General features: G+C 44.6%; 1 protein-coding gene across 7 annotated transcripts in view; it reads left to right on the forward strand.

Annotated features, from left to right (window-relative positions):
* LOC146857231 (uncharacterized) overlaps positions 1–26819 on the forward strand; it is a 479140-nt gene that overhangs the window by 351239 nt on the left and 101082 nt on the right. For all 7 annotated transcript variants that reach the window (XR_014979879.1, XM_085647722.1, XM_085647720.1 and 4 more), the window contains one exon: positions 6919–7008. Coding sequence is in view for 6 of the 7 variants with exons in the window: in XM_085647722.1 (XP_085503848.1) it covers positions 6919–7008 (90 nt within the window). In the remaining variant the exon portion in view is untranslated. The remainder of the gene's footprint in view (positions 1–6918; positions 7009–26819) is intronic.

Below are 26819 nucleotides of genomic sequence, written 5' to 3' on the forward strand. Positions count from 1 at the left end.
TTTAAAGTGTTTATAGATTTTTGTTGTGATAAGACAATGAACTGACCAAGAATATTAAGATTTTTGCATTTACTACAGAATAATGTTGGCAATTGTCAGTGACTGTGCATAGTCCTTGGATGCTGTTGTGCTATTCTTCGAGGAGTTGACTTGTGACTCATTAAAGGCAGTCTCTGGTTACCTAACCAAGAATTCTACAGGCTTGGATTGCCACTTCTAATATACCACAAATAGATGGGATTCAGAGGGTAAGAGAGCAGAGTTACAGTTTTCTGCAGCTATTACCCTCCAACATTGTGAAGCACAGAAAAGCAGAGGCAGCTAGTGCCTGACCTGGAATTCCAGCTCAATGCTTTTAATCTAGGTTGCTGGAGGGCACAACCAATTGTATGCCATAATACTTAGTAGCAAAGAATCGCCCTGACAAAATATTGACTTATCCCAGTGTTGTGAAGTAAGTATAGCCAATTAAGTATAGATTTAGAAGACTTACAAATTGTAAATCTATACATACCCATATAAACTTAGCCTCACTATATAGTGGTCATAGATATTGTGCATGCTGTTAAGGCAGGATGGTATTAAAAACTCCATGTTTCAGAGGAATTCTGCAGAACCAACACAAAGAAGATGTTGTGTGAGACCAGTTTGTCTATGTACAGGAGTCAATTTCTGACCATTACCAATCAGGGAGAGATTGAACCCGCCATGATGGGTTTGGCACATCTTTGAAGATTGTGCATACCTTAAGAGAAATGCACAGTAGTAGTCCGTGGTTGGTGGTATCTCAGGGGATGAGTGAAGCTATCCTTCACATGTTCGACTGGGTACAGGAGGAAACTATTGACTATTTGTGCAGCTGAAAACCCAATGCTTTGTACTTCGATCTAACCTTGGTAAAATAGGTGTGTGTAGGGTGTCTGGTCACTGGTCCTGGGTCCAGAGATAGAAAATCATCTGATTGTAAGGTTGCTCCTTTTTATGTCAAATGTCTGGGTGTTTATTTATAAGTAGAGGTACATGCTGAGTGACCCAGAAGGGTAGACTGAAAAAAGATATGCAAAGCTGTCCATTTAAACTAAACATGACTTTTGCAAAGAATACATATCCTCTTCACTAGCCTTATAGGGGTTGCCTTGGTGATGCTAGTTTATTAACAAGTCATTGATTTTTTTTATTAACTGCATAAGTTGGTCATTTCTTTGCATGTCACTCGCTAGTGAGCAGTATCCATGGGATAAGTCCGTTTTATTGATTTAAAACCTGCAAAACTGTTTTAGGGTACTTGCTGATCTGTCCGTTTGTAATTTGTAGCTGATTTCATTTCATCTGGATGCTAAATGTTCCATAGTTCTACAGATACTTGAACTTAAGTTTATTTATTTGTGATTCAAGAGTTTTTTTAGTCATGCACAATTTCACAATTTGAGTACATGCCATTAGTTTAATTATTCATTTTGATGAAGCATTTGTGACAGCTTTTCAGGTAGTTTGAGGTGTTTTATTGGCATTTCAGGGTTTCAGAGTTTTATAGGCACCAAGTGTAACAATTAGTTCGATTTACAATTTGTGTATTAAAGCCACAGTACACTTGCACTCCAGTTGAAAGACTCTTTTCTCCCTTTTAGTATTTGGCCCTCTATTGGTAACAACGTTCATCGGTCCAAGTTTTGCTTATAGAGGTGGTGTGACGTTAGACATTCCACATACACATAGGATAATAGTAACACTAATGCAAAAGTCCAGCGAGCTTGCTTCTGTAAAAAGAGAATAGCCTTAATCAAAAGAGAAACATGCTACTAATAATTAAGGAACTGTGAAAAACAAAAGTGCCTAGCAGCTTCTAGGGCAGAGAACGTACCCCAAACTTTGTCTGAGGTTCTAATCACTAGCAATTCATTAACATTGGTATTGTATGGAAAATCGGCTCTGCCGCACAAGGAGTGTAATTGTACATCTTATTTCAATATAGTTATTTTTACTGAAAAACAAAAGCCCCTACAATGTGTACAGCACACTTTTCAATGTCTAAAATAATGGTTGTGAGGTTTCAGTAAGTAATTTTGCTTAGGTGAGGTTTAGGTACCCAAAGGTCGTAACCAAAAGTATCAACCTCCCAAAAAACAAAGTGCCTCACCAGTTTACTTCCGATTGCTCTTAATTGTAATTGTTTGGGTTGAAGGTCCAGTGTCTTAGTAACCTGCCAGTCGCCTTTAACATTTTATGGTGGTTTCCACAGTTTCAGCACCGCCCAGTATGGCCAGTGATGATGCCATGACCTCATTGGCTATTTAAGTTTCTCTAACATCTTCCCAAATTACTCACAAATTGAAAGAGCAATAAAATCTTTAAATCTTGTTATCTTGTCACATCATCTTTCTTTCAGAGACAGAGGTCAAAAGTCAGCTTGTCGTCTTATATTTATTTTTAGGTCTCGCCTAGCGTTGCTGCACACATGCGCAGCTCGCTCGGTGAGATTTATTGTTAATGACTTTTAGAAAAGGGCTTGAAGCCCCGCTCCTCATTTCCATTGGGGAGCGTCAGCGTTTATGTTAAACGCTGGCTTCCCATTGGAAAGGAGGGTTTTTCGTTCCCTCCCTTTGGCTTTTTGGCCCGGCCCACCTGGACTGGCTCGCCTGCTTCACGGCTGTTGTGAAGACTTTTCATATCTGCTTGAAGCACGCGAGCCAGTTTTCAGGGCTTCCTGCAACCACGCTGCCTTCACGCCTGGAGCATGCTCCAATCGGCTCTGTGATTGGTTGGCGGCAGGCAGGCACAGAGCTCAGAGGCACAAGAGGTCACAGGGAGGACACGGGTATTCCGGCAGACTGTGGGGCTGTGATGTATTTTAGTACCTTGTTACATGCTGACAAGCTGGCTCGTAAAGGAGGTTTTAAACTTCACACACATTGCATGAAGAAAAACAAGATGCATTTTTATTCAACAGTATGGACAGAAAAAAATACAAAAATGCCTACACTATGAAGCTCATCACTGGCACCAGAGATGAATATAAATAACCCAGTTAAAAAGGAATTTCACGTGATACATGCACTTTAGGCATGCACTTTTAAAAGAAACATATTAAACTTGGGAGTTATATTTTTGAAAATATATTTTATATCACAGTTCTTGTTAATTGGCCACCCAGCTTGTTTTTCTTTTCATTGAGACTTCGGCAGCATGGCTGGAATGCGGCCCAATGCTTAGGGCGAGGCGCCGCTGGGGAGGTGGGGGCAGACAGCCAGGCAGGAGGCTCGGCAATTACAGGCACCCACCAGCAGCGAGCCACCCACCTCTCCGCCCCCCTTCCGTGGAGCCTGTGGAGCGATGGAGCATCACCACTGGCATCCCTTTAACCAAACGATATAGGCTCATAGATGCATGCACGTCAACATATTCATTGTGGGTGTTGGTGGACGACCTGGCGTGCACAAGACATGGGGCAATGATCAGTTTGAACCTTCACGGCCAATCCCACTCCCCCCACCTCGTCCTTTTGTTTCTTGTGCTCCCATTATGTCCGGCGTGAACCTTTTTCCAGTGCACCTCTTATCCCCTCTGCTCCCACTGAACCTTACCAGAATCATCGCACCGGAAGAACCCCCTGACCGTGTTCCTTTTGCACCCCCGAGTGGGTCTGCAACACTTGATCGGAGCCCAGTTGTGCCTTCTGCACCCAGAGAGTCCAGCATGAACCTTCTCCGAGCCCCCCGTTTTCCTTCCGCCACCGTGTCTGTCTGGAACCTGGGTCCTCTGCTGCCACAGTCCATCCATCATGAACCTTCGCCAGCCCCCCCTTGTGCCCTTCACTCCCCTGTGTTTGTCTGGAACCCGTGCCCTAGGTACCCTCTACTGTTACAGAGTCCAGCATGAACCTTCTCTAAGCTCCCCTCCCCGATGTGCCCATTTTCGCCCCCTGTGTCTGTCTGGAACCCGTGCCCAGGGTACTGTTTGCTGCCACAGTCCATCCAGCATGAACCTTCTACAGCCCCCCCCCTTGTGTCCTTGGCTCTCACTGAGCCAGCCTGGAACCTTTTGCTCAGGGGTGCTTGTGCCCTCCTCCCCCAGTTCTGGTTTACCATGTGCTCCCTTGCACCATCTGCTCCCCCCCGAGTCTAGCACCAACCCTCGGCCAGGGAGGCGTCTGCGGATCATGTGCCCTCGGGATGCGCGGAGTGCTGGTGACACATTCTTCGCGCCGGCTCCACCCTGCGGTTTGCGGCACCCGGGCCCTTTCCACACTCTCAGAGGCTTAGGGCGGATGGGGGTGGGACACCTGTCCTGATAGCAACACCTGTAGGTGAGGCCCTGTAGGAATGCGCCGCTCCCAGGCAGCCCTGGCTGACAGGAGGGGGTGGGAGGGCACCGGAGGCCAGGGCTGCACCATCGAAGGCCTTCCTCTGCCCCGACCCCACCCACTCATGCTGTTTGCGGTGCGGGACTCTTCATGTTATCATTTTTGTTTGCCCCTGTGTACCCACAGCCCGGGGGCACGATAAGCCGTGCGTAAGGTTCGTCCTGCTGGTGTGTGAGCGGCTCCTGCTTCCCTCTCTACTCTGAAATAATGCAGCGGGCCTACGGCCTTTGGTAAGGCTGATATCGGGGTGTGGCTGTTTTCACAGGTGTGGGGCTATGCCACAGGCGCACGACCTACCGAGTCACTCTGTGTCACTGCCGCAGATGCACAACCCACTGAGCCACGCTACCGCAGGACAGCCCCCCCCCTACCCCCCATGGAGTCTGGCATAAATTATCTTAATGATGAGCCACGCGCCCCAGGGGCCGCCTTGGCTGGTTTAACCCATAGCGCCGCGTTTCATTGAGCTCCTCTTTTTGAGAGTGGAGTTTAAGCTGCATCCATACCAGTGGCTGTGCGTGGCGGAGAACACAGTAAACGTTGTCTTTTAAGGCAGACATTGTGGGTTCATGGGTTTAAAGGGAGAGGGTGACTGGTGTCCAGTGTGTCCTGCAGAAGTCTGTGTGTAAGGAGTTCCAGGAAGGTAGCCCCAGTGGTTAAGTACCTGCTGCAGAGGTGTGTGGAGCCTGCACGGCACAGGTCGAATCGGGCTGGCCCCACATCGTATTGGCCAGAACATCGCCCTGGGCGGAAATAACATGTGGTCTTTGTTGTGGGGCGGGTAGGGGGTCGTTGTGGTGTGACGGCAAGAGGTGTAAGGCAGATGGGAGAGCAGGGGTTGATGGTGGTCATTGAGGTGTGAGACAGATGGGGAGGACATGGTGTTGATGGGGTGCTGATAATTATACTGAGGTACATTAAGGCAGGGCTTTAAGTGGGATAAAAAAACTGGGGGATCTCTCAAAGGGGTGTGGCCAACGTAATTAAGGGCGTGGCTTAAAACACATAAGCTAAAAATCTTTCTTAGCATAGTGTGCCGCCCGACGTGTATTTTGATGTTTCTGTCATGGCATCCAGATAAATGATACAACAAGAAACATCATACCTTCAACAAGTCAGGACTATTGGCTTTGTCAATGGTTGTTAGTTGCATAAGATAAATTAGCAGCAACTATGGCTTGTGTATAATATTGAAAAAGCTTCCACTTAAAGCCCTGGTGACACCACAACAATGTTGCTGCTCCTGAGTTTCAAAAAGAGAAGGGAAATCCAGAGAGAAAATGACTCTTTAAAGGATTTCCCTTCCCCCTACAACACTCATCTGGCATGACGTCATGCCGTAACTTCTCCAGTAGTGAGAAGTGAGCAGTGTGAGCACGCGCACATCGACGTACCTGCTGTCACTGCAGTCCGAGAACAAGCATTGACAATGCAATAGGTCTCGCCTTTAATTAAGTTAAAGCCATTTGCTTTGTTATACAATACCATTAGCAAAGCAAATGGCTTTGACTTAATCAAAGGCGAGACCTATTGCATTTTCAATGCTTGTTCTTTCTGTGACCTAAACTAGAGTATTTTGTAAAGTGAAATGTGTAATAAATGAACTGTGGAAAACATGTGAGATGAAGGGCTGTAAGATGTCAGGCTTTTTTCTAACACAACACTGAAATAGCTGGGTGAAAAAATATTTAGATAGGATCAAAACAAATTAAAAGACTTTACTTGGTGATGTGCAAATTTAAATATTTTTGCTGAAAACCAATTTCCAAACAATGTTTATGCGCTATTATCCATAAAACTACATGTTAGTGGGAAAGGTTTGTGGCCATTTCAATAGAAAATATGCTTTATGTAAATGACCGTGCACTACCACATCATGTTTTAGTAATATATTTATGAAAAGTGAGTTTTTAAACATGAACTGGGAATTATTACTACTCCTGCCCAGATGACGATGCTAATAGTGAACTAAGAAGCAAGCCAGGGATCTCGTGTGCCCTATATATAGGCTTGATTCTTGTTATATATGGTACAAACATTTAATCTAGTAAATAAAGAGGTTTTTTGGTATAGCAGAAATAGTGAACTTGCATATTTGAAGGTGCTCTTATGTGATAATAAAGAAAAAGGCGGCTCTACTAGACAAAATTGTTGCCTAGGATCACACAATTTGAGACCAGTTCACAGGTCACGTACATTACAGCTAGGTCGAAATAGATTTTTCAAGTTACTAGACCTGCAGGTCTAGTAACATTTTCATTATTTTTCAAGCCCTGAATATGATGATAGCTTTTTGACCTGTGAAATGCTGCAGCTCTTGGGTCTTGTGCATGCAATACAAAGCTGCTAAAAAAAATAATCTTACTGTTTGCTCCAGCTGCTACAGTGGACGACCTTGAACAAGGATTTTATATTTGACATTTTGACATGCTTTCCTTACAGCAAACAGCAATGACCAGCTGTGTTTTTGGACAGATGCTCATTCAATTTGCCTATATTCGTTGCGTTGTCATAGCTTTCTAAAAGTAGTTCTTTTAACTTATGTATATTTTCTACAGGGTACAAGTGCCGAGCGAGGCAATCGTTTAAGCAACAAACAGAAGAAGCTTTTGAAACAGCTACAATTTGCAAAATGCCTGGAAACAAAGGTATTTCATGACATAAAAGATTCATTGTGCTGTTCGGAATGTTTTACAAGATTCATATGTGACGTGTTTGAAGTTACTAATTATGAAGATTAGTAAAAGGCAAGTTTTAGCAAAGAACAGTTTTATGGGTTCACTATTCATATGATTTTGACAGGTGGCAAAAAGATACTCCTTCATATTTATAGGAACGTTTGTGCCTTAAAAGAAGATGCACTTTTTAGGTCTCGCTTAGACTGCACATGGGCTGCCTCTCAAAATATTTAGTTTTCTCAGTGAGCTTGGAAGCCGTCCATTACTTATCATTGGTTGGCTTCATTATCATCCTCAGTTGCCTGTTTCATATAGGACAGCTGACATAGGTACCCTTCCTCCGCTCTTGTATATCCCTCCCCGGGAACATGGCTGTATTAATTGTCATTCCACTGCCCATTTTTTTAGGCACTATTTATTTTTTAGGCTTAAGCAACAGATTTTTCAGCAGGCCTGGTCGTGTACTTCTCTCCCATGTGTGTCCCTCCATCCCTCTCCTGTGCTGTTGCTTGCCACATCCACTCCCTCCCCTACTCGTCACAGCGCTCCAATTACTTCCTCCTCCATGTCGACTCTGCCTTTTGTCCTGGCCTAAATCATAAAAAAATAAAAAAGAAAAGCATTGATGCAGCCCACACTGACTGGGTCATAACACTTTTTTGTGTCTTAACAAATTAAACAAACTGCTGATCTGACCTGGATGTGGAAGTCGTTCATTTCAGTTTGCCAGCTTCATAGAAAAGTTTCTGAATTTATAATACCCTCAGTTCCTACTTACTTGTTAAATAAAGTCAGTGCCATTGATGGAACCCTACCCATCTCATTAGGGTTAGTGTACCTAATCATTGAATTTTGCTGACAAGGTTTAGATTGGACTAATTACTTTGGTTTTTTAGCTTTCCGAAAAATGAGTAAGGAATTAATTCTAGTGTATGTGGCTGTGATCTTAGTGTCAGAGCAAAATACGCTTCATTCAAACATGTTTTGACAGTATTATTTAAACCCACTTAAGAGTTTTTATTCTTTCACTTTTTAAGAATTTTGATCTTTTTAGACAAGTCCTACCATCTGTAATATTTTTGAGATTATTGGAAGATTATTTTGTGTGTTCATCTGTTGCTAGTTTTTAGTCGGAGGCACTTAAAATAAGATGTTTGTTTCCGAAGTGACTTGTTCTGGGGCTCTTGTATCAGATATAGGTTGCCTCTCTGTGGTTTTGAACCCTTAGACTTTGTCTGCCTTGTGGTGATATGAATGTATTTTATTATGTTTTTTTTTTTTGTATTTTATGATGTATGGTATTTATTATGTATCGTATTTATATGGAATTTTGTATAATTCCAACATAAAGACAGACTGAATAAAGCAAACTAGAAAACTTTACGCAACTTGAAACCACAAATACCACATGATAAAAAGTTACACAAGTAGAGTTCCAGAATTCAAATTGAAGGCACACTAATGTAGGAATATCCTGTTCTCTTCCCCTCTACAGACACCAATTCCAGTGCTCCAAAACAATCCGTCCCACAATGTAACAAATTGCAGCTTTATGACCTGCATTCTAAAAAGATTTGACACTTCTAAAATCCAAGCTTGAAGAGCCACGTGTATGTTTTTTTTCAGTAAAACAGTGCAAAGCATGATGAACTTAATGCATGCCCTAACCCCACCCATATCTTCTGTACCTCTGCGTGCTCAGCTTTCAGCAAGGAAAGCGACCCCTGTTATACGAGCCTACTCTGTAGGGTATCCAGATATTAAACACCAAAAAAGAAAGTAAAAGCTTTCCTCTCTCTCACTCATTACCAGTTAAATATTTGTAGTTCTCGCTCCTAGCGTTGCAGTGCGCAGCACTGCTCGCGCAGCGAGAGACCTCTTGTACGGGGTTTCTAAATTGCCCTAGGAATCGCACACGCTCGTGTGTGTGCTTTTCCTTTTGGGCCACACTATTGGCCTTTGCATGCGTCTTTTTATTAAAGACAGCACGCAATCGGCCAAAGGTGGGCGCATTGCTCCGCCCATGGCCTATTGGTGTCTATTACGCGCACCAATGGCCATGTGGTTTCAATTATCGTGCCCAGACACGGGCGCGATAATTAAAACCACATGGTTCGTTGTGGCGCGCACACACACACACACCACTCGCGTGCGTGTTCGTTTTCCAATAGTGATCGCTTTTGCGGCTGCTTGTTTAGATTCCCAAACGTTTCTCAGGTAGTATCTGGAACTCTATGGCAGTCGAAACTTCTAGGAAACGTATTTATTCTCATGTTTGTGTGTAAGGCTTTAGGTGCTACACACTTCAAGGCATACCACGCAACTGAAAGATTTTTTCTGGCACTGAAAACCGAAGTAAATGCCTTGTCATGTGTAATCCGAACTTTGTGAATTAAAGAAGTGATTCGAAAATTGCCTTGTGAAAAAGTGTAAGCCTGCAGCAGACAGGATGTGAGGATGTCCGTCTCGGTGACACTCCACTGAACACTGGCTGACTCTCTGCAATCAGAGTTTTGATTTGGGAGCACGCTTTTAGTGGTCATGTGGTGTCTGATGCTTGAATGGGTTAGTTTCATACCACGTGCATCCTATCTAGGGCTCCACCCTGCTCCATTAAAGCATTATGCTCGATGCCAGCAAACTCGCTTACAAATGGAGAATTTCCTATTGTACACAAGACTTTCGATACCTTTCAATTACAAGGTAAGCGCTGTTTTAGTTGATATCTTTTGATTTTTCAATGTAATTTCTCTGCGAGGGTGACTGATGCGTTAGACATGAATGTGTGTGTTTGTGCGTGCGTGTTCGTGCGTGTAGTGTTCAGCAGGAGCCTGGTTCGGAACATTTCATTTTGTTCTTGGCTAACGCCGGATTGGCTTCGATGACGCTCTTTGTCTTCTTGGACCTTACAGTACAAGTTACAGTGAACACTGATCTGGGCTAATCACTGAACATCCCTTTTATTTTACCTTAATGTGTAAAAATTGATGAATTAATAAACAAGTAAACAAATAAATAAGTGCAGGCGTCCAACGTTTTTCTCTGGAGCCTGCCTCCGGTGCTGCCGAATGTTATGACACCTTGTCTGGATTTCACGTCCCGCCTCTTCACACCTCACCGCCACTGCGTTGTGCCGGTGACATCACAGTGCCGTTATTTAAGCGCCCGCACCCACTCACATCACTGGGGAAACAGTGTACTTAATGTTGTATATTTTTAATTGATTTTTTTTAGAGTGTACACAGACAAGCACAGTTTCAGAACTCCAACATAATGAATTATGTTCAGCTATATCATAAATCAATACTAATTTTAGAGCGCTTGTTTGATGGCCCTAAAATGCATTTTGAAAGTAAACACATTTCTATAATTAATTCGTACATTTTGCACCGATGGACAACTGTTAGGTGTGGTTAGCAATGCGACTTTACCACACGCAGGCGCTGCTCGCAAGACAGTTCTGTGCGACACAGAGTTTCAATTTATACTGGAAGATAGGTGATAATATCAGGAGTCGGGGAAGTTGGGTGAAACTGTAGAACATTTGACCGTTATATAAAAATAAACACGTGCCACAAAAAAAGTAATTTTATACATGTTTTTGGACGGCTTGCCTTGGCACCCACCCTTCCGATAATCTTGTGGCAGCAATGTATCCACATACTGTGCGGGGCAGATCAGCACTCTGTACACACATTCAAGGAGTAAATGTGGCCTAATGGCCAGAACTGCCGACTAAGAAACTGGAGAGCCAGGTCCAAGTCACTGGGGCTGCTCAACATCCTGTGATTCTGGGCAAATCACCCAATTAACCCTAATTCACTCACCCAGTCACAACTGCTGTCAGACATCAGCGAACCCCAAGTCATGGGTAAGAAGACTGACGTAATACAGTCTGTCAATTACATCCCATAAACTAACTCCTTGCCTTGTACAGCACACAGACTTCAGCTGAAACGCACCACAAATCACCTCACTTTCCACATTTCTTCCAAAAGGCTACAGAACAATCAACCCACTCACACAGGCAGAGTAGTCCCAAAAACAATGGCAACTACACTCCAACCATTTCTGCCTCCTAACACCACCACCAGACAGCAAGGCAGTTGACAAGTTTGGGCTCCCTGTTTTCGTAGGGCGTTTGATGGCTACTCCTAGGCAAGCCAATGTGAGAACAGTGGCATACAAAACGGTAAAAACCAAATACCAATAAAAAAATGTCAATTTGAAATATTAATTTACAACCCAACAAAGACTAGAGGGAAACACATAAGAAACATATATATCCACACGAAAATGCTATCTTTTCAATGTCTATAACACATGTGAGTCAACATTTCTGTTTGGCTTTCATAGTCATTAGCAAAAATTTAAGCTATTGGCATTGTAAATGACAATGCCTTTTATTTTTCATTTCAAAACCAACACATAGATAAAAGGTTTGTCATTTACAATGCCAGTAGCTCAAAGTCTCGCAAATGTGAGATCTATTGCATTGCAAATGCTTGTTTTAGATGTAACCCTCCAGCAAGCAAGCTTAAGTAGCATTCATTTTTTAAGAGCCTTCAAGACAATTTACTGTAAACGCTTGAACTGCAGCATGTTGTTTCCCTGCTATATTGCGATGTTTATGGTATTTGGTACACAGCAGGGACACATATCGCTTTACTAGCACCCATCCTTGGGGTATGGGGATTACTACATGCCGCCTGCATGTATTCCATACTGGTATGAATTCCCCAGCACTTCCCTTCCACCCTCCGTTCGTTCATGTACGTGTTCTCTGCTCCTCCTTCCCACCCACTGTTATTTGTGTTGCCCTCACGACTCGCCCTCCATCCATGTTAGCTTGCGATCCGTCCTCTGTCCATAATAGAAAAAAGCTATGACACAGTCAACGCTGGCCGCTTCATAGCACTGTTTTTACACCCCTTCCTTTGTTTTGTTGCCCCCTCTCAAATGTCTTCCCCTCACTCCATGTTGGACTGTCCTTTCACCAACCACGCAGTAATAATAAAAAATAAAAAAAAGCTATGTCATGGCCAGCGCCCAAAAAAAAACATTGACAAAGCCCATAGCTCTCGTAGATGTGACATATTGGCTTTGCAAATGTGTAGTAACCAAGCTGACACAAGATTGGTAAACTGGTTATTTATTGGCTGCACGGATAGCAGAGCCAGAAGGACCAGCTCTGCCAACATCTCCAACAGGAATGTCTTGGCTCAACACAGTTGCTAAGAGACCATACATTCTAGAGTCTAAGCATCATCACAAGATTAAAGGAGAACACATAAGATGCTGTGCAACAAAATGCTTTTTTTTTAAAACAATTAGGCCATGCTGCACGCCAGTGGCACAGCTGTACGCTATGGCTAAACATTAACAAAGCCACTAGCTCTTGTCTCATTTGAAACCAATTTTCTTCGCCAATGCTGGCGAGTGAATCAATTGATTATTATCTTGTATTATGTTTTACACTGCTGGTATAGAATTTAGAACTTTGAGCCATGATTGTTCTGTTGTCATGGTGCTTACCTCAGAACCCAGCAGCTTTGGAGTTGCTGCTGGCTGATGAGAGAAGCACCACTTATTGAAGAGCTGTACTTAAAGAAGTGAATTTGGAAAGACAGTGTCTAAGCGAAATTGAGGCCTAGGTATTTTTTTTTTAATAGAGTTTTATATAGCGCGAACTTGACCAGAATCGGGTATCCGAGCGCTTTACATAGCATCAGTTGCGTTACATTAGGACATATTCATTTTTGTTTTGCACGGGGAGATTAAGTGTTTTGCCCAGAATCACAGGATGTTCAGCATCATTGCAGAGACTCTGGGCTAATCACTGAACATCCCTTTTATTTTACCTTAATGTGTAAAAATTGATGAATTAATAAACAAGTAAACAAATAAATAAGTGCAGGCGTCCAACGTTTTTCTCTGGAGCCTGCCTCCGGTGCTGCCGAATGTTATGACACCTTGTCTGGATTTCACGTCCCGCCTCTTCACACCTCACCGCCACTGCGTTGTGCCGGTGACATCACAGTGCCGTTATTTAAGCGCCCGCACCCACTCACATCACTGGGGAAACAGTGTACTTAATGTTGTATATTTTTAATTGATTTTTTTTAGAGTGTACACAGACAAGCACAGTTTCAGAACTCCAACATAATGAATTATGTTCAGCTATATCATAAATCAATACTAATTTTAGAGCGCTTGTTTGATGGCCCTAAAATGCATTTTGAAAGTAAACACATTTCTATAATTAATTCGTACATTTTGCACCGATGGACAACTGTTAGGTGTGGTTAGCAATGCGACTTTACCACACGCAGGCGCTGCTCGCAAGACAGTTCTGTGCGACACAGAGTTTCAATTTATACTGGAAGATAGGTGATAATATCAGGAGTCGGGGAAGTTGGAAGAGCCACAGATGGCTCTTCCAACCAGGGGGAGGTGTGACCACCACTGCTCAGGAAAGGCTTTGTTTCTGGGCACAGTGAGGGAAGACTCACCCCGGGGTCCAGAAACATGTCTTGTGGTGGCAGGCTGGTGTTTATTAGTCAGGGAACCCACCAGAAGCTGATCGTTTTTCAGGGGGCATCTCCAAGATGCCCTATGAGTGCATTGTATAATAAATCGCACACTGGCATCAGTGTTTATTATGCTGAGAAGTTTACTACCAAACTTCCCAGAATTCAGTAAAGCCATTGTGGTGCTGTGGAGTTCGTAATGACAAACTCCCTGACCATAAACTCTCTATGGCTTTACTGCACTTACAATGTCTTAGAATGGACTATGACACTGTAGGGGTACAGTGCTCATGCAACTATACCCTCACCGGTTGTTTAGTGCACCCAGCAAGAGGGGTGTCTTACCTATACCCTATGCAGTGGGTTTCCGCCATGTCGACTCTACTTTTCTCTGCACCAAAACACGCAGCCTTCAATGGCAGTGTGTGCGTGTTAAGGTACAGGACCTCTTAGGGTGGCACCATATGTGCTGCCGACATTAGACGCCTTCCCTGGTCACAGTGCTCTTGGTAACCAAGGGACTTGCATGTGGCCATGTGGCTAGCAGGCCACGCGGCTGTGGTAGCCGGGCTCCTGTTCACTTACTCAGGGCAAGTGGGAAAGTAGATTAGAGTAGAGGTTGCACTGCCAGGGGCACACGGGTGGCCGGGTGCAGGGTGCTTTTGAGCCGTCGGGCGCTCAATGGATTTCAATGGAGAAGCTCAAGGACGAACAAAGGCTGCAAGCTCGGGAACGAAGATTCTTCGGGTGCGACCACCACTTTGAGAGGTAAGTTGGGTAGTTGGAGGATAGGTAGACACCCAAGAGTTGGGCACAGGGGGCCGCAGGGTACCGGGTGCAGGGGTGCCTTTTGGCGTCGAGAAATCTTACCCTCTGCTGGTCACGATTGGAGGGGTCTCTGGTTCTGAGGCTGCAGGCATCGTCAGGAGCATCGAGGTGGGTCCTTGGGTGCTGGATTCGGGGTCACAGTTGCTGGGGGGACGTCCTCATGGTCTTTCTCCGCTTGGGCACAGGCCAGGCTTGGCGGGTGCAGAGTGTGCAGGAGTCGCGGTTCCTGGCTGATGCCAGGGGCTTGTTACTTGCTTTGAACAGTACTGCTCGTGGGAGTCCCAGTTACAGTCACAAGGCAGTCAGGTCCTCCGGGGTTTTTGAGGTTGCTGACCACTGGAGATGGTGGGGTTTTGCAGGAACAGGTTTGAGGGTCGACAGGCCGGTAGGGCTGGGGCCAAATCAGTTGGTGTCTCCCTCTTGTTAGCACCTGCACGGCAGGTCTTCTTGTTTCTTGATCTTCTTTCTTGTTTCGGAATCTGGATCTGAGGAAGGAAGGATCAGGGTGCCCCTAAATACTCAATTTAGGGGCGTTACAGGTAGGTAAAGGGCAGGCACCAATGGGTCCCTTCCCTGGGGTGGGTACACCCCCTATCCTGCCACTCTCCTGTGGGAGGGGGGAAGTAGCCTAATCCTGATTGGGCAGGGCTCCCCATCTTCAAGATGGCGAGAGCCTGGGAATGTGCTTCTACTCGCCTCCCCCACCTGAGGCGTGGGGTTGGCAGAGGCTGGTACACCCCCTTTCCTCACTTAGCTTTTCCCGCCAGAGAGGGGGTCAGAATCGGTGGGGGCCAGTTGCTGAGTACAGCAAGTGGCCTGGAGAAGCTCACAAAGGCGGCATGCCTTTGAAGCTTCCCCTGCCCATCCTGGGGGAGGAGCCCTAGCACCTCGCCCAGGATGTGCATTGTTGCAGGCCCAGGAGAGCGGATGGATCTCTACCCAGGGGTCCAGCAACATGTCTGCTGTGTGACAGCCTAGGCAGCCCCTCAGACAAGACGTGGATTGTAGGTTAGGTTCAGGGGGCAATTCTAAGTTGCCCTCTGTCGTGCATCTTCCAGTAAATCCCACACTGGCATCAGTGTGGGTCTACTGTGCTGAGAAGTTTGATACCAAACTTTTCAGTCCTCAGTGTAGCCATGATGGTGCTGTGGAGTTCGTGTTGACGACCTCCCAGCACCATATACTCTTGAAGGCAGCACTGCACTTACAGTGCTCAGGAATGGACCTGGGTACTGTAGGGGCACGGGGCTCATGCACCTGTGCCCACACCACTGGCATAGGGCAGCCAGCTAGAGGGGTGACTGAGGTATGCCAGGGCAGTGTGTGTTGTGGGCATGGCACACAGGGATGTGTGCCATGTCGACTTTGTTTTGCACCAAGACACTCAGCCTGCAAAGGCAGTGTGTGTGTGTGTGTCAGGGTACAGGGCCTCTAAGGGTGGCACAATAAGTGCAGCTGCCCTTAGGGGCCTTCTCTGGTCACAGGGCCCTGGGTACCATTTACCAGGGGCTGACATGTGGCCAGAGATGCCAATTGGGTTTAGGCTGTTAGGCAGTTTTTAGGGAAGGAACACAGGCCCTGGGCACCTGATTGGCAGGAGCCCAGGGCACACCAAGGAAAAGTGCATCAGTTATCAGGCAAAAAGTGTGTGTGGGGGGGGGGGGGGTTACTGCAACAGAAACCCACTTCCTTACAAGCACAAATTGTGCCACCCTAAGGCCTAACCGCCTTAAGGCAGGGTGCTGAATATTACATGTGATCGCATACCTGCTGGTCAGTCCTATTCCTGACAGTACAAGTGACTAGGGAAGACATTTTAAAACATGTACTAGACACTGGTGAAAACTATTTCCTCATGTACATGATGACTTCACTGGAAATTGGGATGTTTGGTATCAAACATCTCGTATTGGTAAACCCACACTGATGCCAATTGCAGATTTACCAATACATGCACCCAGAGGGCACTTTAGAGGTGCCCCCTGAAAACCTACAAGCTTCTGGTGTTGCAGACGCTGTTCTGACCTCCTAGGGTGAGAGCATTTTGTTGTCCAGAGACCCAGAACAAAAGCCTGTCGGGAAGAGGGTGTAACACCCCCTCACATAGGATGACCTGCTGATTTGCCTCCTGGGCCGGCAAGCTTAAAAGAAGCTGCTACCTTTGGAATGCAAATCTACCCCCTCCCCTCCCCCTCACAGGAAAGGAAGCCACCTTTCCCTGTCCAGAGCCCCATTGGCACCTGGGCAGGCAAAAAAATTAGCTAGTCAGGTAGGCATGCTACCTCCAGGCCAGTACCACCCCTAAGGTAAGCTACTGTGAGGTGGATACAATTTTTCAGAAGTAGCTATCTTTGTGATGGCATACTTTGGTATTCTGGGACAGGGTTATGCCCAAGTGGTCATATAGGGGGGCATAGTGACCCCATGTGTAAGTAGCCCATTGGCTCCTACCCTACACACCCCTAAATTCAGTATTTAGGGAAGCCCCTGGCACCAGAAAAGCAGATCCTGAAGACCTAAGAACAGAGAGGACACCGAAGATCCATAAAAGCGGAGAGGAGAAGCAGCTGTCTTGGTACTAACGCTGCTGGCATGTCTGCATCCCTGGCTGAAAACTGCACCAAGGTTGACTTGTCCTGCAGCTGTTGATTCCAGAAACCTGGGAGGACTGCCTGCCTTTGAAAAAGACTCAAGACCTCCTGTGAACAGCCAACTTGTTCTGAAGAAACTCCAAAACAGAAGACTCTGAGGCCTTTGGAACCACCAAAACCCGACACCTGAAGCAGCCACTGCACCTGTCTCTTCCAGCCCGAGTTGAAGTGGGCCGTGGTGCCACCAAGGTTCTCCAGTCCTCCAGAACTCCAGTCCGTTGTGGTTTCACCCCTCCTGGACTCCCAGACGTCACCTGTAGCATCTTCAGCCAGGCCCCCTCAAATGCTCCGGTTAGGAAAAACCCAACACCTAAGGACAACCCTGCACCGTCGCCCCTGTGCCTTCAACCAAAGGTGTCCCCCAGTCCCTGAGCTTCGCAATTCCTGAGCCCACTTGTTGGTTCAGCCCGACTTGCTGCCCCTCGTGCTCCATGAGGCCTTTGTTCACAGCAACAGCTGTGAAGGACAGCATTGTAATGTTGGAGCTCCAGGGCTTCTACCGGCCATTAGAAGCCCAGAGAACTCCATTGTTTTCAGTGGAGCTCCCAACTTTCCAATGTTCTAATTTGCAGGACAGAGAGAAGAGAGATATGTTATAATCTTGTGTTCGGTTTTACACTGCTGGTATAGCGTTTTGAACTTTGAGCCATGATTGTTCTGTTGTCATGGTGGTTCTCTCGGAACCCAGCAGCTTTGGAGTTGCCTCTGGCTGATGAGAGGAGCACCACTTAGAGCTGTACATTTATAAAAATGTTATCTTGGAAAGAAAGCGTCTAAGTGACAAATTCATATTCATCTGTAGTACAGTCCTTGTAATGCTACCTGTTCTGAATCGGCCTTCGTAAGCTGCTAGCTTTCCTCAAAAACAGCTGTCTAGACACTGACCTGGATTTTGTTGCAAAATGTATATTCATGGCCAGTAGCTTGCTTGACATCTCCCTCCATTTGGTGTTACTTTGAACCTTTTGGCATGTTTGTGGAGAATATGTAAAATGTAGTGTCTTCAGGGAAAGAAGCAGACCACATCGTAGAGACGGGTAAGCATGGTTTATTCACATCAGCCGCTCAGATTCAACTGTCTTTCCATGGAATTTCTAAGTGAATTCTTAACCAAACGTTCCACATGGAATAATGCTAGCAAGATATTCTCAACCACTTAAAGGCACATTACACAGAGGAGCCAAGATGGCGACCGGAGCAGTCGCTTGAGCGCCCGGCTCCGTCGGCCCTTGGCCTCGGACTATCATCCTGATTCCTATCCTTGCCGATTTTCGAGGTGCAACGCGTGCGACGACGCGCTGACTGCGCCGCCGCTTTCCCGAAGTCTTAGCCCGCCCGGATGCCGGAGTTTTTGGTGCCTTTGTTCCCCGCCCTGGACCCTTGCTCTACTGTGGCCTCGGCCGGCCCCCTGGAATCGTTGCAGTCACCGGACCCGCTGGTGCAAATCTGAGCCCGAGGTCCCGATCCCGCCTCACGCCACGCACGGTCGCCAGAAGAGCCGGGAGAGAGACGCCCGGACACCTCCTGTACCCTGCATCTGATGGGCTGGAGCCAGAGGGTAAGCCCCGGTGTGGCGGGTCTCCTACCCCGCTCTGTGGACCACGCTGTAGAAGGCTGCAGACCCCCTTCTTCTATGGTCTAGTCGGCTGCAAAGAGAGCCTGAGGGAGGGGAAGAGACTGCTGGCTTTCACCTGTTGCGGCGCAGACCTGTTGGGAATTGCCTCCTTGTCACGATCCCCCCCCTGGCCACGGTACCGTTCAACGGTAAAACATGGCGCTGATTGCCTGCTCGCTGCTGGGGGGTGATGCTCCGGTCTCGCCCGCTGCCCGCTTCGCCCTCCCTCTACCAGACTCCAGCTCCCCAGGGCCGTCCCGGATTGCTGCCGTTGGGGGGACGCAGCTTCCGCTGACATACGGCTCCGTTCTGGCTGCCCTGCGGGACTTTCGTCTGCAATTGTGTGTCGGCTTGCAAACGCTGAGTGAGCGGTTCGACTCTACACTGTCTGCTGCGGGCCGTGAGCGCCCCGTTTGTGATCAACAAGACGTGAGTCTGCCAGTGCTGTGGTCCTCCTGCGGGGAAGCAACGACTGGGTATAACGGTGCTACACTGGTGTCTGCATTTGGCTTTCCCGGCGCTCAGGATCAATCGCTCTCCTGCTCAATGGCAGATACTTTGTTTCCCCGGTCATTGCTGCCTGTTTTGTTGTTGCCTGCCTCACCGTGCCCGCAGGAGTTTCCAGCTGAACTACACCTGGCGACCTCGAGGAACTGTTCACGGTGGCCTACGACTCCTTTTATGTGGAACTCATGTACTTTACAGGCCAGGTCTGGATTTTATATGGTGTGCAAGGGGACCTCAATAGATGATCGGCGGCCATTTTGTGACTCTACTTCTCCATCTTCTCCCAAGTGGCCATATTGTCTTTGTCTGTTCGGGATGCGGGGCATTCACGAGGGGGCGGGTCTAATCGTACGCCCGCGATCGGGCCAGGGCTAGATTACTTTCTATCATCATGGCTTCACGGCCGGGCTGGACTGGGACTGGAATTGTCTACTTATGTTGTGCGCACTCGTCGCGATCTGTCTGCCTTCATTTCCGTGGTGTTACATGCTATCTTCCCACGACCGCCTTTGGGTGTAGTGGGGTTTCAGTGTGTGGAGGCTTGGTTGGCCGGTGGTGTCGGGCGCTCCTGAGGATACGTGGGCTCCTCCCCGCCTCCTTTCTTCTTTCTTCTCTTAGTTTCTTTACTCTATTCCTACTTTCTCTCTCGTCTATATTTCGGGTTCATTGGGCGACAGGCACTATGCTGGGGGGGGGGGTAGGCCATAGCCTCCGCATTGGTGTAGGGTGGGGGGGTACTTTACTGTTTCTTTTTTAGTTCTATGGGCCTCTTTCTTTCATGTCTCTGCGCTATACTTGTTTCGATTCGGGGTCCGGGTGTGGGGTGGATTGAGTGGGGGCGGCTTTTAGGGGGTGCGTATTTACTACTGTGATGATCCTGTTATCTAATTGCATCGCCTTACTGTATGAGATTTTCTATGGCTGTTTTAATGATGCTGCTGCTCTCCAGTGTATGAAGCCGACTTGCGGACTCGAATCTCCTTGTTTCTATCCTTTACTGACTTTTTTCCCGATAAAATTTTTTTTTGAAAACCTTAAAATTAACCTTCACTTCTCCTTCCCCCGGTGTCAAGGATCCCTCCAGTGTATGAATCCTGAATCGTTGCTAATCTTGACCTTGACGCACAGGGGATGTATTGTTTGTCTCTGTGCTCAACCGTATTGTGGCCGGCCTGATGGTTGTAGGCCCGTATCTGTTCTTTTACTATGCACAAATAAAGGTTTTTAAAAAAAAAAAAAAAAAAAAAAAAAAAGGCACATTACAATGTCACACATCTTCCCCTTTTTACAATAATCAAAAATAAAAATATACATATAATTGAAATAAACATTAAATACATAGCTTCATAAAACAGGAAAGCATAAAAAGAACATAACATACATAGTCATTCATGTAATCTGAAAAGAAACATATCATACATAATCTTTCATGTACTCTGGGAGTCTCCGCACCCTCTGACTCCTTTCTCTGACACTTGTAAATGAACCAGGAGACCTAGTGGAAGCAGAAGAAGAGTTCGTCAACGAGTAAGAAGGGTTATTAAGAACTCCTTGCTCATTGAAAAAAGACAAATTACGATGAACTACCACAACCCGATTCTTGTTCCATATCCGGCCATCTTCAGTTTTAACAGCATTTCTGAATAATTTGACTACTGACCTACACCTTGAAAACTTAGACCCAGGCTGACATCCGACTGGAGTTTTAATCTTAACTAAATCACCCACTTTTACCTCACTAAAATGAGCAGATTTTCTTTTATCAAAATATGCTTTCCGCTCGACCTGATTATTCAGCTCCCTATTTCTCCTAGCACCTATTTGATTGTCAACTAAACCTTTGTTAAAATGCATCCATCCTGGACATAATTTTGAATTAGGTGCTCTACCCTTGAAAAGTTCAAAAGGTGATCTCCCAGTAGTCAAATGTGGAGACATGCGATAAGCTGTAATTTTGTCTTGTAAGACCTCTTTCCAGTTCAAATTATTTACCCTAGCAAGTTGTATGCTTTCTTTTAGAGTTTTATTAGCTCTTTCCACAGCCCCATTTGTTTCCGGGTGGTAAATAGCACTTCTTTTTTTAACAATACCACATTCACTTAAAAAATTTCACAGTTCTCTAGAGCAGAATTGTGGCCCATTATCAGAAAGAATACTATTGGAAAAACTTTCTCTTTTAAAAATTCCTTCCAAAAATGTAATGACACATCCCGTTGAGATGTCCCTAACTGCACCCACCTCAATCCATCTAGAATAAAGATCTAAAACTACAATAAGATAAGGAGTGTCACTCACACCTTGCAACGGACCCACAATATCAATAGCGATCTCATCCCACGGATACTTTGGTAATTTCCTACATACCATGGGAACCTGTCTAGTCTTTAAAATCTTGTCACTCGCACAACATTCTACACAGTCCCGAACCAACCTTTCGACTTCTAAATCCATGCCCGGCCACCAAAATTGTAGTCTTATAAATTCTTTTGTCTTAACAATCCCAAGATGCCCTGACTGAGCTAGACTAAGAAGTTTACTTCTTATACCTGCTGGAGGAAAAAGCTTGGTACCTCGAGTAAGAAGACCATCATTAACAGAGAGTTCATCCCCAACCAGGGCTCACGGTTTTTCCAACCGATTGTTGCATTTCAACATTTCCATCACATTTTTCATCTCTTTATCTTTCTCAATTTCATCTTTCCATTCTGATTCACTAATAGCACCCGATGTCACTTCACAGACATTGACACCATCATCCTCTTTGCTAACATCTTCGTCCAAAACGCTTATCTTAGGATCAACTAACCTAGAAAGAAAGTCTGCAGAATTATTGATAACCCCAGGAACATAATCTACCTCAAAATCAAATTCCTGGAGAGAAATAATCCACTTCCTAATCCTTGAGGAAATAGAATCAAAACCTTTTTTTGAGAAAACTTCTTTAAGTGGTTTGTGATCCGACAAAACTTTTACTTTGGTACCCAAAATCAGATTCTTAAATTTCCTTAGAGCCCAGAAAATAGCTAGTGATTCTTTTTCAATTACAGAATAGTTGGACTCTGGACCTCTCACACACCTAGAAGCACAAGCAATCAATCTTTCTACACCCTCATACTTTTGAAGTAAAACTGCTCCTAGACCTTTTATGCTAGCATCAGTGAAAATGTAAGTGGCATGCCCTGGAACGAACGCTTGTAACAAAGGGGCTTTCATCAACTCTTGTTTTATGTAACAGAACTCATTTCCACCCTCTTCAGACCACTGAAAAACGACACTCTTAGCTGTAAGTCTCCTAAGGTTCTGAGTTTTGTCAGCATAACCAGGAATAAACTTACTATAGAACTCGACCATTCCAAGAAATGATAAGAGCTCTTCTTTATTGGTAGGCTCATTCATGTTCACTATAGTATCAACCAATTCTTTCTTCAGGAAGACACCATGTCCAGTAATACAATGTCGAAGATAATTTACCTCCTCAACACCAAACTTGCATTTCTCTCTCTTTAACGTTAAATCCGATTCCTTCAAACTTTCTAACACACAACACACCCTAGAGTAATGTTCTGACTTGGAACTACCAAAAATCAATAGATCATCTTGATAGCACCTGACACAACTAAGACCTTTTAATATCCTAGACATGATGCGTTGGAAAACTGCAGCTGCAGATACAGGCCCAAAAGGCATTCTACGAAATTTGTAAGTGCCCATTGGTGTCACAAAAGCAGTCAACTTTTGTGACAACTCATCAAGTTCAACCTGGTGATAGGCTGATGCCAAATCAAGTGTGGTGAAAAACTTTGCACCCACTAAGGTCCCAATCATCTCATCAATGTTGGGTAACGGAAAATGGTCTACTATCACCTCTTTATTAAGAGAGCGCAAATCAGTGCAAAGCCGAAGCTCACCATTAGCCTTCTTGGCTACCACAATGGGAGCCAACCATTCCGTTGCTTCTACTGACTCAATGACACCTAATTCCATTAACCGTTCGATCTCTTTTTTTACCCCAATTTGTTCGTTGACATGTATTCTTCTACACTTAGCAACTACTGGAATCGCATCTTTTCTCAGTCGAATGTGATGTCTATATCCCTTGAGACATCCAAGTTTGTCTTCAAACACCTCCGGAAATTGTTCTGCAAACATCAACCCGACATCACCTACTTTTTGTATTTGAACTTGAGGAACCGTGTTAGGATTGAGAGTGACACCTAAAAGCTGATGATGAGGCCACCCTAGAAGCGCATCACCACGTTTAGCTACATACACCTTACCAGCAATCATGCGTCCACACAACTCTATTGTTGCTAAAAAATATCCTTACATTTTAATAGTTGTCCCACCATAGCCTTGAGGAGAAACATCACTTTTGACAAGTTTCGTAGAGATGTTGAAATGTTTTTTAAAAATGTCCTCATTAATCATTGTTAAGTGAGAACAGGAATCAAATTTAAATTCTAATTCTACTCCTTCAATATTAACCAAATGAGAAGGGTGAATTGATTCTAGAACATCCACTTGAAAAGTTACTACTTTGACTTGAGGCTGAGCCTTTGTTGTAAGTTGGTCTCCTTTCCTTACTTTGCTTTTACAACATCTTGCAAAGTGCCCCTTTCTTCCGCAAGTACTACACACAACCTTTAAAGCAGGACAGAAAGGTGCATTCGCCAGATGTCCTAGTCTCCCACACCTAAAACATGTTGGCTTGCCAATACTATTGGACACATTTTCAGTAATTGGAATAGATATATTTTTCCCTTTGACTTCTAAATCATTTTTCTTAACTTGACATACTACCTCATCAACACTGGTGCTAGTAGAAACAGGTTTTTTTTTTTCAATACTCCATTCATCCACACATTTCATCATGTGTTCAACTTGTTTTGCAATCGTAATTACTTCATCTAACGGTGGCACGTCTTTTAACCACAGTTCCTTTCTAATGTTATCATGAGCACATTTCAATACAAACTGATCTCTTATTCTCTCTTCAGTAGCACCTCCAAACTTGCATGATGATGCTAGTTTTCTTAAGGCAGAGACAAATTCTTCTACTGATTCATCTTTCTTTTGCTCACGTAAACCAAAATGATACCTTTCCATAATGGTGCTTAAGCGTGGAAGATAATGACGATCTAACTGTAGCACACATATCTCATACTCATTTAAGTTTCTCTGCTCTGCGGCAGTGAGTTCAGGTAAATGCTCAAGAACTTCTTGAACTTCGCCTCCTAAACAATGAAGTAATAAAGAGTGTTTGCGTTCTGCACTTAGGTTGGTTCCACAGACTCTGGCGTAGTTCACAAAAATCTTTTTCCACTTTTGCCATTTTATACTTGGCTCACCAGGACTTGTTAAAAAAAATGGAGGTTGTGTAACGTTCTGCATATTGATCTGAAATACAACTGGACTCAAACACAAAGATCACTGAAGTAGGTTATGTAGATGTCAAATATCATTGACAAAGCAAATTCAACTAAATGAATATGTTGAAACCCATTTTCCAACCAATGATTATATGCCTATGTATATATATTCATTATTTTTTTTTTGTTGTTGATGTGTTTACATGAGTTATTTATCTAGAAAGTATTATCATAAGTCAAATACTAAAAAAATAAATATGCAAGCCAATAACAAACTTTACAATAGGTCTGGACTCAATAATGTAACTCTTCCTTAAAACTTGCTTCACACAATTCATAAAACCTAATGTACAATTTTCCTGTATTTAATGCTCATGTAGAGTAAACACATGAAACCCTCTTTTTTTTTTAAACAGTTTCTATACCCTGTACTTGAGTTTCATCACCATAACAAGTCAGTCTAAATTAATCATGTGACATACGGGGATGCCCCTAAATATATCAGCAACCGCTCACACTTGGTTTCCCAAAGACACGCATAATCCTATTAGCGTGTGACTCTCTGCAATGTCTTTAAAAGTATCTGTATGCGTTCACTCTTCGTTCACTCAGAAACATGTAAGCGCGTACATCACATCGATAATTAGAAGAGAAAAGACAACGCACTCACAATGTAAATAATACGATTAATTTCCGATGAATCGTGACGAAATCCAAAGTGACAGTGACTTTGAGACTGTCATAAGACGCAAACCGCATGTAATTGAAAACAAAATTTGTCATCCGGGACGCAAACAATAAAGAGAGAAGTGTCTACTTCATGCGCTTTGCACATGCGCCGTGATGACAAAGCAGTATTGACGTCTTCCGAGCACTTGAGGCATGCGCACAGGATAATGCAACGACGTCACTGGAACGCAGTCTTCAGGGTGCACTAACAGTATTGACGTCTTCCGAGCGCTTGAGGTATGCGCACAGGATAATGTAACGGCGTCACTGGAACGCAGTCTTCAGTGTTCACGCTTCGTTCACTCAGAAACATGTAAGCGCGTACATCACATCGATAATTAGAAGAGAAAAGACAACGCACTCACAATGTAAATAATACGATTAATTTCCGATGAATCGTGACGAAATCCAAAGTGACAGTGACTTTGAGACTGTCATAAGACGCAAACCGCATGTAATTGAAAACAAAATTTGTCATCCGGGACGCGAACAATAAAGAGAGAAGTGTCTACTTCATGCGCTTTGCGCATGCGCCGTGATGACAAAGCAGTATTGACGTCTTCCGAGCACTTGAGGCATGCGCACAGGATAATGCAACGACGTCACTGGAACGCAGTCTTCAGTGTGCACAGTTATTACTAAGTCACTGGAACGCAATTTAGCACTTTTCTCCGCCCCTCCCTCAGATCTCCTCACCTTCCTCAGCTTCGCTTTCGAGGGTGAGTAACAGCCGCCGGAGAAGAATTATCTTCTCTTTAATCTTAAAGGAAAACTGCCGCTGGAGGAGATTACCGATTCGAGTTAACTCGATCGTTAGAATGGACTCGAAGAACACGCTGGATGTTGAGGTGATTTTCTTTACTCCCACGATCGTCGCCAATAAAATGTAGTGTCTTCAGGGAAAGAAGCAGACCACATCGTAGAAACAGGTAAGCAGGGTTTATTCACCTCAACCATCAACTGCTCAGATTCAACTGTCTTTCCATGGAATTTCTAAGTGAATTCTTAACCAAACGTTCCACATGGAATAATGCTAGCAAGATATTCTCAACCACTTAAAGGCACATTACAATGTCACAATATGTAGAGTGGTAAGCAATGAATATTCATCATGGATGTGCATGGCTCACACTCTTCTCTTTGGGCATTAAGCTGGACAGAAAAGCAAAAAACTAGCGCTAAGCAGTACCACTACCAGTGCTGTTAGGGTATAGGAATGTGTGGTATTAGTTATTTTTCTACATCACTTGGTAATACAAACAAAGCTGAGAAACAGTTGTGCATTGAGTTCTCAGTGGGAGAACAATGGAAAAGTAAAAGCTTTAGTATTACTATTATGTACTCTGACACAAATAATAGGCAAAGTTTGATCTATTGATGCCAGACCTGTGGCACTTTATCTACAGCCATAGTTTGTTGCAAGGTGTTGGAAGTATCATTCCAGCTCTTAGCAAAAACCAAGTTAATACTGTGTTCTAGCAGCATCACATCTGAAGAATATTGCAAAGAGTTTTTACCCTTTTCAAATATTAATAGCTGAGCTTTAATTTGT

This window comes from Triturus cristatus, chromosome 3_2 (genome assembly GCF_964204655.1).
Source record: "Triturus cristatus chromosome 3_2, aTriCri1.1, whole genome shotgun sequence".
In the NCBI taxonomy this organism is placed as follows: domain Eukaryota; kingdom Metazoa; phylum Chordata; class Amphibia; order Caudata; family Salamandridae; genus Triturus; species Triturus cristatus.